Source organism: Schistocerca americana, chromosome 6 (genome assembly GCF_021461395.2).
Source record: "Schistocerca americana isolate TAMUIC-IGC-003095 chromosome 6, iqSchAmer2.1, whole genome shotgun sequence".
NCBI lineage: Eukaryota > Metazoa > Arthropoda > Insecta > Orthoptera > Acrididae > Schistocerca > Schistocerca americana.
In genome coordinates this window covers 587,691,663-587,704,184 of record NC_060124.1, presented here as the reverse complement: position 1 = coordinate 587,704,184, position 12,522 = coordinate 587,691,663, and the positions used below count along the sequence as shown (strand labels likewise).

General features: G+C 42.8%; 1 protein-coding gene across 2 annotated transcripts in view; it reads right to left on the bottom strand.

Moving 5' to 3' along the window:
• The window catches only part of LOC124619917 (immunoglobulin superfamily DCC subclass member 4-like), a 265,451-nt gene that overhangs the window by 134,915 nt on the left and 118,014 nt on the right, over positions 1-12,522 (bottom strand). For both annotated transcript variants that reach the window (XM_047146553.1, XM_047146552.1), the window contains exon 10: positions 9,610-9,731. In XM_047146553.1, coding sequence (XP_047002509.1) covers positions 9,610-9,731 — 122 coding nt within the window. The remainder of the gene's footprint in view (positions 1-9,609; positions 9,732-12,522) is intronic.

Genomic DNA, 12,522 nt, shown 5'->3' with positions numbered 1-12,522 from the left:
CTCAACACTGACACCGTCGATGAGGTCTGGTCTGTTCGTGGCTACCAGATCTAAAATATTTCCATTACGTGTTGGCTGTCGATTTAGCTGCTCAAGACAGTTTTCGGATAATGTGTTCAAAAGTAATTCACACGATGGCTTGTCTGTACAACCTGTAATGAATCCATAGACATCCCAGTCTATACTAGGTAGGTTGAAATCGCCTCCGACTAATATAGCATGATCCGGGTACTTCCGCGATACAGAATGTAGACTCCCTTTGAATGATTCTAGGACGGTCACGGTGGAACCTGGTGGCCGATAATAACACCCCACAATTAGCTTTATTTTCCCTAGCCCTGTTAAACTTGTCCAGACAATAACTTCACAATCACACTCTTCTTCGACCTCAGTAGACACAATATTTTTGTCAACTGCAGTGAAGACACCACCTCCTACGGTGTCTAATCTGTCTTTCCGATACACGTTCCAAACCTCACTAAATATTTCGAAACTTCCTATCTCAGGGTTCAGCCAGGTCTCAGTCCCGAGAATAATTTGTGTGTTTCTATGTTGATTTAGTCCCTGTGTTATGATGTTGGTTGTCCTGTCTACTGGAATGCAGTTGTACATTGATATAAGGCTCACTATGCCTAGTAGTCTATATTCTTGATTCTGACCATTAATTCCTTTGAGCTTTCAAGGTTCCTGTTGTTTACAAAAGTGTTTTTCTGGGCCATTGCTGTTGGATTGCTGGTCAATTGTTGTAATTCATTGCACAACAAATATATTCCTTTAAAAGCTGTCATCAGTTTCAGAAATGCTCCATCACATCACCTAGCCTAAAATACACACACATCACTAAACAAAGCATGCACGTTTGAAAACAACAGGGACCCGAAAAACTCACAGGAATTAATAGGCAGAATCAAGGACATTTACATACAAGACCTGCATTCCAACAGATGAAGCAACCATCATCACACAGTGACTAAATCACCGTGGAAACACACCAGACACAGATATTTATGAAATAGCAACTATCTTAGGACCGACCTATTTACTTTGGGTTCTACAAAGAATTTCATTCCAACATGAACGACTGCCAATGGGACCCCCGGTTAGTGGCTTCTTAACTAACGTATTCATGACTAAATAGGAGGACAAGTTCTTCAGACACATTGTGAAAAAAGCAAATACAAATTTATATAGCAGCATCTTTTTGCTGAATCATAATACGCCTTACTGATGAACTGCACTCACACACAAACCAGCTGCACAGTGAAACAAGTGATGTACAGCCAAAAATCCACATCACATCAGAAACAAAAATAGGCAACGCGTATAATTTTATGGATCTCAGCATGCAAAAATAAACAACATCCGTGACTTCACAATATTTAGGAAACTAATGACCACGAGCACCACCAGTCACAATCTATCAAACCACCCAATGGTCACAAGTAAGCAAACGTCAGATCCATGCTCCACAGGTTAAACCAAACACCAATAAACAAACTGAATTACACACAGCAGGTAAATACAACAAAACGAATAGCAGTGGAATACATTTTTTGCATACCAATGCGATAGACAAAGTAAACCAACAAATATGTAAACGGAAAATGGATGAAGAGTACACATACACATAGCAACACACACCACGCAAAAGAACACAACACACAAACAATGAACATATGCAATATACAACAACGCAACACACACACACAAAACTAAATGGCAAATACTCACCTACAACAACAGTATCGTTCACAGAACAGGCAAAATATTAAAGAAAGGACTTTAAATAGGAGTAGAACAGATAACATAACAAAGAAAAAACTCAGAGCACAGGTATCAGCTACAGATAAATTCAGCAAATCAGGTATATATGAACCCTTAGGCAACACTTAGTCAGGATACATAGGAAAACCATGCAGAAACGTTAAAACAACATATTCAGAACAGCTCAAAACCCTCATAGCACATTTGGAGACCTCATAATGTCCCAAAACCACAACCCAGCTGCAACAGAAATATTAAAAAACACTAAAATCCAGCCACAATGTATGCTATCAACTAACAATATAAGGAAACCTCTAGATACTGAGGGCAACAGGAGAAGGAAATCAGGTTATAAATGAATACACTATATTCTGCATACACACTATTTATCACATTAAAGGAACTTTACAGGAAAGACAGCAGCTTAAATACACACACACACACACACACACACACACACAAGGGCGTGATAGTAAGTAACCAAACTTCAAATCCGGTGCCAAAAACATTTCACAGACTTGAATATAGAAAACCCTCTGATGATGGAGCACATGTGCTGAAAGACGTTTGGGTCACATGAAAAACCAGCGGTTTGCATAACAGGCGGACGTTGTATGAAATAATTTTATCTGCAAAAACCGTAATTCAAGAGCAGCAACTCCACAATCTTGAGATGCTGTTACTGCTTTCTATAATGTATTCCTAACCTGGTTCGATGACGCTGTCCCTTCCTTTGGATGGAGTGGCTACAGGATTTCATTACCATCTCGCTATTTCCACCTCATTTTTTGAACTTACGTTTAACACACTGGAGTATACAGTGCATCCCAATAGTCCATATTGATGAATTGTACATTTCTAAAAGCCTTATACACCAGCTTCCTGTTTCTTGGTACGATTTCCGTATTTATACATGACAACTTCTAAGATCATACGTATTTGGAATGCTGGGGACATGGAAGTTGACATTTTGTTTCATTATTAAGTTTCCCTCAATTTTACTGTTTTGCTTTGGACTTCATAGTCGCAGATATTATACATTCACTGGCTTCCGATACATTAGAATCACTTAAAACACCGCGAAGAAGGGCAATTGTTGTGGTAACTACACTAACAAAAAAAATTTAATTTCATTTGTGATGATACTTAAAAACTCTCTCCAATATTTATGAAATGAAGGAAATAATAATAAATTACCAGAATGAGATTTTCACTCTGCAGCGGAGTGTGCGCTGATATGAAACTTCCTGGCAGATTAAAACAGTGTGCCCGACCGAAACTCGAGCTCGGGACCTTTGCCTTTTGCGGGCAAGTGCTCTACCAACTGAGCTACCGAAGCACGACTCACGGCCGGTACTCACAGCTTTATATCAGCGCGCACTCCGCTGCAGAGTGAAAATCTTATTCTGGAAACATCCCCCAGGCTGTGGCTAAGCCATGTCTCCGCAATATCCTTTCTTTCAGGAGTGCTAGTTCTGCATGGTTCGCAGGAGAGCTTCTGTAAAGTTTGGAATGTAGGAGACGAGATACTGGCAGAAGTAAAGCTGTGAGTACCGGGCGTGAGTCGTGCTTCGGTAGCTCAGATGGTAGAGCACTTGCCCGCGAAAGGCAAAGGTCTCGAGTTCGAGTCTCGGTCGGGCACACGGTTTTAATCTGCCAGGAAGTTTAATAATAAATTAACCACCTCCGCAACCGTATCTAGGACTACATCATTGTATTCACAGTTGGGAGTATGGATGAAGATCAGCCGTATAATGGATTGACGACAAGGAAAATTTTTGCTGGAGCAAGACTCGAACCAGCATTTCCCACTTATCGCGAGCGGTTGCCTCACCATTAGGCTTATTACACTATGTGAGGACATCTCATGGCCAGACCCAAACTTCCATATGGCGTCAAACACGTGTCTAATACTTGCATTCGTACGTCTATTATGTATATTCCTGTACGGGGGAGATATTTCAATAGAAGGTCGCTTGTCCGGCTTCGATATTGCACTGCCTGTGTTGCTCAGAAATACGATGCAAAGTTCCTTCGGACATACGTGCACCTCACTGTATAGGAATATACACTATGTGATCAAAAGTATCCGACGGTCCCAAAACATACGTTTTTCATGTTGTGCCATCTACTGCCATGTACTTCATATTAGCGACTTCAGTAGTCACTAGAGCAGAATGGGGCGCTCTGCGGGACTCACAGACTTCGAACGTGGTCAGGTCATTGGGTGTCTCTTGTGTCATACGTCAGTACGCGAGATTTCCACACTCCTAAACACCCCTAGGTGCACTGTTTCCGATGTGATAGTGAAGCGAAAAGGTGAAGGGACACGTACAGCACACAAAAGCGTACAGGCCGACCTCATCTGTTGACTGACAGAGACTGCCGACAGTTGAAGAGGCTCGTAATTTGTAATAGGCGGACATCTATCCAGACCATTACACAGGAATTTCAAACAGCATCAGGATCCACTGTAAGTACTATGATAGTTAAGCGGGAGGTGAGAAAAATTGGATTTCATGGTCGAGCGGCTGCTTGTAAGCCACACATCACGCCGGTAAATGACAAACGACGCCTCGCTTGGTGTAAGGAGGGTAAACGTTGAACAATTGAACAGTGGAAAGCCGGCCGCTGTGGCCGAGAGGTTCTAGGCGCTTCAGTCCGGAACCGCGCTGCTGCTACGGTCGCAGGTTCGAATCCTGCTTCTGGCATGGATGTGTGTGATGTCCTTACGTTAGTTAGGTCTAAGTAGTTCTAAGTCTAGGGGACTGATGACCTCAGATGTTAAGTCCCATAGTTCTTAGGGCCATTTGAACCATTTGAACAGTGGAAAAACGCTGTGTGGAGTGACGAATCACGGTAGACAATGTGGCGATCTGGTGACAGTGTGGGTATCGCAAAAGCCCGGTGAACGTCATCCGCCAGCGTGTGTAGTGCCAACAGTAAAATTCGGAGGCGGTGGTGTTATGGTGCGGTCGTGTTTTTCAAGTGGCTTCAAGTGGCTCTCAGCACTATGGGACTTAACTACTGAGGTCATCAGTCCCCTAGAACTTAGAACTACTTAAACCTAACTAACCTAAGGACATCACACACATCCATGCCCGAGGCAGGATTCGAACCTGCGACCATAGCGGTCGCGCGGTTCCAGACTGTAGCGCCTAGAAGCGCTCGGCCACACCGGCCGGCGTGTTTTTCATGGAGGGGCTTGTACCCCTTGTTGTTTTGCGTGGTACTATCACAGCACATGTTTTAAGCACCTTCTTGCTTTCCACTGTTGAAGAGCAATTCGGCAATGGCGATTGCATCTTTCAACACGACCGAGCACCTGTTCATAATGCATGGCTTGTGGCGGAAGGGTTACACGACAGTAACATCCCTCTACGGACTTGCCTGCACAGAGTCCTGAATCCTGTAGAACACCTTTGGGATGTTTTGGAACTCCGACTTCGTGCCAGGTCTCACCAACTGACAACGATACCTCTCCTCAATGCAGCACTCTGTGAAGGATGTCCTGCCATTCCCCAAGAAACATTCCAGCACCAGATTGAACGTATGCTGTCGAGAGCGGAAGCTGCCATCAAGGCTAAGGGTGGGCCAACACCATATTGAATGCCAGCACTACCGATAGAGGGCGCCACGAACTGCTAAGTCATCTTCAGGTAGGTGTCTGTATACCTTTTATCACATAGTGTACGTAATGGATGTACGAGTGCAGGTAGCACACTCATGATTGATGACTTACGGAAGTTTGGTTCTGGCTGAGAGTCGTGCTCGGGTAGCCTAATGGTGAGGCGACCGCTCGCGATAACCGTGAAATCTCGGTTCGAGTCCGGCCCGGCACAAATAATAAGTGTAGCCATTCCAGTCTACAGCTGACTGTTCTCCATGTTCGTGACTGCCAATACATTTCATGAATTTTATAACGACTGTAGTCGCCGCAGTGCCAGCTCTTTTGGACATGCAAGCGCGTCCCAAGGAACTTCGCACTGTATTTCTGAACAATACAGGCACTGCACTATCGTGACTACAGGAGCTGTAGTTCCGGTTTTGATATCGCCTTAAACAATTATATCTTTCCTACCTCCCTTTCATTGCCTGTTTATAAGAAATACGACAAGATCCAAGCAATCCATGTTACTCTGAATTTCTTCTCTAATTATACTTTACAAAATTTATGTTGAAGATTTTAACAGAAACGAGCCTCAGGATAACGAGAGAAAGAAGAGGGTGCACAAAACACTTGGAAACGTATTATATTATTATATTTAAGGACAAACCCCCCCCCCCCATGAACCATGGACCTTGCCGTTGGTGGGGAGGCTTGCGTGCCTCAGCGATACAGATAGCCGTACCGCAGGTGCAACCACAACGGAGGGGTATCTGTTGAGAGGCCAGACAAACGTGTGGTTCCTGAAGAGGGGCAGCAGCCTTTTCAGTAGTTGCAAGGGCAACAGTCTGGATGATTGACTGATCTGGCCTTGTAACAATAACCAAAACGGCCTTGCTGTGCTGGTACTGCGAACGGCTGAAAGCAAGGGGAAACTACAGCCGTAATTTTTCCTGAGGGCATGCAGCTTTACTGTATGATTACATGATGATGGCGTCCTCTTGGGTAAAATATTCCGGAGGTAAAATAGTCCCCCATTCGGATGTCCGGGCGGGGACTACTCAAGAGGATGTCGTTATCAGGAGAAAGAAAACTGGCGTTCTACGGATCGGAGCATGGAATGTCAGATCCCTTAATCGGGCAGGTAGGTTAGAAAATTTAAAAAGGGAAATGGATAGGTTGAAGTTAGAGATAGTGGGAATTAGTGAAGTTCGGTGGCAGGAGGAACAAGACTTCTGGTCAGGTGACTACAGGGTTATAAACACAAAATCAAATAGGGGTAATGCAGGAGTAGGTTTAATAATGAATAGGAAAATAGGAATGCGGGTAAGCTACTACAAACAGCATAGTGAACGCATTATTGTGGCCAAGACAGATACGAAGCCCACACCTACTACAGTAGTACAAGTTTATATGCCAACTAGCTCTGCAGATGACGAAGAAATTGAAGAAATGTATGATGAAATAAAAGAAATTATCCAGATTGTGAAGGGAGACGAAAATTTAATAGTCATGGGTGACTGGAATTCGAGTGTAGGAAAAGGGAGAGAAGGAAACATAGTAGGTGAATATGGATTGGGGGACAGAAATGAAAGAGGAAGCCGCCTGGTAGGATTTTGCACAGAGCACAACATAATCATAACTAACACTTGGTTTAAGAATCATGAAAGAAGGTTGTATACCTGGAAGAACCCTGGTGATACTAAAAGGTATCAGATATATTATATAATGGTAAGACAGAGATTTAGGAACCAGGTTTTAAATTGTAAGACACTTCCAGGGGCAGATGTGGACTCTGACCACAATCTATTGGTTATGACCTGTAGATTAAAACTGAAGAAACTGCAAAGAGGTGGGTATTTAAGGAGATGGGACCTGGATAAACTAAAAGAACCAGAGGTTGTACAGAGATTCAGGGAGAGCATAAGGGAGCAATTGACAGGAATTGGGGGAAATAAATACAGTAGAAGAAGAATGGGTAGCTTTGAGGGATGAAGTAGTGAAGGCAGCAGAGGATCAAGTAGGTAAAAAGACGAGGGCTAGTAGAAATCCTTGGGTAACAGAAGAAATATTGAATTTAATTGATGAAAGGAGAAAATATAAAAATGCAGCAAGTGAAACAGGCAAAAAGGAATACAAACGTCTCAAAAATGAGATCGACAGGAAGTGCAAAATGGCTAAGCAGGGATGGCTAGAGGACAAATGTAAGGATGTAGAGGCCTATCTCACTAGGGGTAAGATAGATACCGCCTACAGGAAAATTAAAGAGACCTTTGGAGATAAGAGAACGACTTGTATGAATATCAAGAGCTCAGATGGAAACCCAGTTCTAAGCAAAGAAGGGAAAGCAGAAAGGTGGAAGGAGTATATAGAGGGTCTATACAAGGGCGATGTACTTAAGGACAATATTATGGAAATGGAAGAGGATGTAGATGAAGATGAAATGGGAGATACGATACTGCGTGAAGAGTTTGACAGAGCACTGAAAGACCTGAGTCGAAACAAGGCCCCCGGAGTAGACAATATTCCATTGGAACTACTGACGGCCGTGGGAGAGCCAGTCCTGACAAAACTCTACCATCTGGCGAGCAAGTTGTATGAAACAGGCGATATACCCTCAGACTTCAAGAAGAATATAATAATTCCAATCCCAAAGAAAGCAGGTGTTGATAGATGTGAAAATTACCGAACTATCAGCTTAATAAGTCACAGCTGCAAAATACTAACACGAATTCTTTACAGACGAATGGAAAAACTAGTAGAAGCCAACCTCGGGGAAGATCAGTTTGGATTCCGTAGAAACACTGGAACACGTGAGGCAATACTGACCTTACGACTTATCTTAGAAGAAAGATTAAGGAAAGGCAAACCTACGTTTCTAGCATTTGTAGACTTAGAGAAAGCTTTTGACAATGTTGACTGGAATACTCTCTTTCAAATTCTAAAGGTGGCAGGGGTAAAATACAGGGAGCGAAAGGCTATTTACAATTTGTACAGAAACCAGATGGCAGTTATAAGAGTCGAGGGACATGAAAGGGAAGCAGTGATTGGGAAGGGAGTAAGACAGGGTTGTAGCCTCTCCCCGATGTTGTTCAATCTGTATATTGAGCAAGCAGTAAAGGAAACAAAAGAAAAATTCGGAGTAGGTATTAAAATTCATGGAGAAGAAATAAAAACTTTGAGGTTCGCCGATGACATTGTAATTCTGTCAGAGACAGCAATGGACTTGGAAGAGCAGTTGAATGGAATGGACAGTGTCTTGAAAGGAGGGTATAAGATGAACATCAACAAAAGCAAAACAAGGGTAATGGAATGTAGTCTAATTAAGTCGGGTGATGCTGAGGGAATTAGATTAGGAAATGAGGCACTTAAAGTAGTAAAGGAGTTTTGCTATTTGGGGAGCAAAATAACTGATGATGGTCGAAATAGAGAGGATATAAAATGTAGGCTGGCAATGGCAAGGAAAGCGTTTCTGAAGAAGACAAATTTGTTAACATCCAGTATTGATTTAAGTGTCAGGAAGTCATTTCTGAAAGTATTCGTATGGAGTGTAGCCATGTGTGGAAATGAAACATGGACGATAAATAGTTTGGACAAGAAGAGAATAGAAGCTTTCGAAATGTGGTGCTACAGAAGAATGCTGAAGATTAGATGGGTAGATCACATAACTAATGTATTGAATAGGATTGGGGAGAAGAGAAGTTTGTGGCACAACTTGACCAGAAGAAGGGATCGGTTGGTAGGACATGTTCTGAGGCATCAAGGGATCACCAATTTAGTATTGGAGGGCAGCGTGGAGGGTAAAAATCGTAGAGGGAGACCAAGAGATGAATACACTAAGCAGATTCAGAAGGATGTAGGTTGCAGTAGGTACTGGGAGATGAAAAAGCTTGCACAGGATAGAGTAGCATGGAGAGCTGCATCAAACCAGTCTCAGGACTGAAGACCACAACAACAACATTTAAGGACAAAAGTAGAAAGAAAAGCAAGTTCACATACGGTACAATGAGATAGGGTGTATGTGCGAATAGACGTCTATTCAGAAATTGGAGAGATTGCTGATTAGTTGACGAGCATGCAGAATAGCTTCGGAACAGTTTATCATCCTCTTCTATGGGACAGCGTGCTGGCTATTTAGTGAACGGTAATTTGAATTCTTAGACGTAATTACTGTATACTCGCGTCTGTTTTTTCATTCACATTGTAGGTATTACGTTACTGACAGTCTATTCAGGTACCTGATATCTGACTTTATACCGCAGTGATTGGCCTTGTGAATTCCATGGAGGAAGCCATGTGACACGCAACTGCCTGCCTGACGGCGAGGGCGCTGCGTTCGCTGCTCTCACCCTCCCTGGGCCTGAAACAGAACAATTATTTCAAGTCAGTCCATCAGTAAGAAAGACAAGGATCACGAAACAATAAAAGTAAAAGGGGAAAGACTGAAAAATAACGACTCAGTGGTGGTGAAGGTTTACGTGAGGAGAAAATGCAGCCTGTGAGGTCCTAAGAGATAACGAAGACAGTTTGCAAAAGATTCATTATGAACACGTCACAGATTATAATGGCAATATATACAATTATACATCACCCAAAAGTGCCAGAGATGTAAAAACTATAAAATTAGATGAATCAATAAAGTTTCGCAAGTATTTTTCGTTTGTTATACTGCTCGAAATCTGTCACAGCTGCACATTTACCATTCAGTTTTTGTACGTCCATCCCTTTGACAGGCGGTCTCTGAACCGAGGTCGTTTCCTATCGTGAGAAAATAAAACGCCTACAGCCGTCCTTATGATTTTATTTATTCTGTTGCAACCAGTTTCGGCGCCTCAGTGCGCCATTTTCAAGGTGCAGTTGGTGCGGAAGGGGCTGACACGATCCCTACATATACCTCAACGGTGGCCAGCACAACTGGTTATGCAGACTATCTGAAAACTTGGGTGTCAGCACTCTAGGACGGCTGTACGCGTTTTATTCTCTCACAATTCATCGTTCAAGCTATGTATTGTCTACGAGGTTTTTGCTGTGATCACGACTACGGTACATTCAATAACTGCAGGAAAAAGAATAAGACTTCAATCAGAAACACACACACACACACACACACACACACACACACACACACAAGTACACTTACACACACATGTTCTATGTAAGACGTTAAATACAAATATTTTTCCACGTAGATGATAAAATTAAAGAGTGTAACACCAATTTCAAGCCACAACCTAAATTCCGCTGTTCGCTCAACTTGATAAATATACAAAAGTAGCAATTATAAATAAAATAGTGTTGGCTGCAATGATGATTTAGAATATCGTTGATGCACTATGGTGGATAGTCAAGATATGAACAAATGAGTGATTTACACAAGTTTATACATAATGGGTGAAAAAGTGGAAGTAGTTTTGGAACAAGCGTAAAGCACACTCCGTTTAAGAACATGTAATTTGGAAACAAGTGTGTAGACTTAAGCATTGTGTTCTACAGTATTGTATTGAACCGGGGACCTAGAAACGACGGGAAGGCTTCGCCCCCGCCGTAGCCCTCAGTGGTTCACAAACCCACAACAGGCTACAGCAGTCCACTCACCCCACAGCCGCCCCACAGCGAACCCAGGGTTACTGACCGGTTGCCCCCGGAAAGTCTCACATCAGACGAGTGTAACCCCAAATGTTTGCGTGGTAGAGTAATTACGGTGCACGCGTACATGGGGACAGGGTTTGCGCAGCAATCGCCGACATAGTGTAACTGAGGCGGAATAAGGGGAACCAGACCGCATTCGCCGAGGCAGATGGAAAACCGCCTGAAAAACCATCCACAGACTGGCCGGCACACCGGACCTCGACTCTAATCCGCAGGGCGGATTCGTGCCGGGGCCGGCACTCCTTCCCGCCCGGAAAGCAGTGCGTTGGACCAAACGGCTAACATGGTGGGTCGTACACTTAAGTAACTTTCTGAATGGGTTTGCTCCATCACGAGAGACACGTTTTCGTATGAGGTGACAGCAGGTAACAGTTTACTATTTACCATTCAGCTGTAATAGTGCATACTTTTACTGTCAGAGCAGTTATTTCTTTATTCGGTGTACTTTTGGTTCATTGCATAGCTGTGGAGGGGTCAAGATTCTTAGCCGTTTAAAGAACGTTTGCACCAGTCACTACAGCGTGCGCTTTTCAGTGTTCCAGTAGTTCTTGTTTGTTTTTAGAACGTTGTTACGCCGAGACCAACATCCTCCTGTGAATGATGCCATACCACAGTAGAGAATGCACGTTGCTTTTCAAATACTTACAATTGGCAAACCACTCTGACACCTATAGAGTGACAACGTTTGCTTTGTCAGAAAGGTCCTCTTCTTTACTTTGTTCAATCCATATTCTGTGCCAGACAGAAATAGTTTTGGCTATGTATTCCCCACGTGTGAAGGTAGGTACTTATTTATGTACGAGTATGTATGAAAAAGTGGAATTACAAGTGATCCCTGTCGAATATTATGAATTAGTATACATGGTTACGGCAAATAGGGCTGTACTTCATGTGTGATTTTACGTTTTCGCGTCATAGGAAAAACCTGAATAGCTCTCGAGTATGCAGCCGGCTGGCGTCATCTAAAAGCCGCGACATTTCGGCATCCCGACCTCTTGCCATCTTCAGGCGTTTCTGATGATTGAGTGACATCTGCTGCGTGCCGCCCTTATACTGCAGAGTCGGAGAAGAGTACGCACTTAAGCACTTAACCGCTGATATCTAGTAGATGACAAGGTTAAAACAAACTTTTCTTATACAAATTATAGCTGGTTTATGCTTATCCATTACGGATATTTTAGAACCGCGACTGTTCATTGAATGTAAATAAGTTATATAAAACTGCAATCAGTGACTTTTTGAATAACTATGTTTTATCCCATGAACCGGTTTTCGAACCTTTTCAGGTTCATCTTCAGATGGTTTCTGGACGTTAGATCATTATTTATAGCACAATGCTGGGCGCCGGCTCTATGACAAAAAGATGGAACACGCTTTAATGTATCGCCATTACTTCTTATTATCTGTCGATATGGATGGAAATTTAGTTTATTTATTTACTATGACAGTTAACTTAGCAAGAGAAATAAGTCAACAGTTCATTTGAAGGTTTGTTATTAATT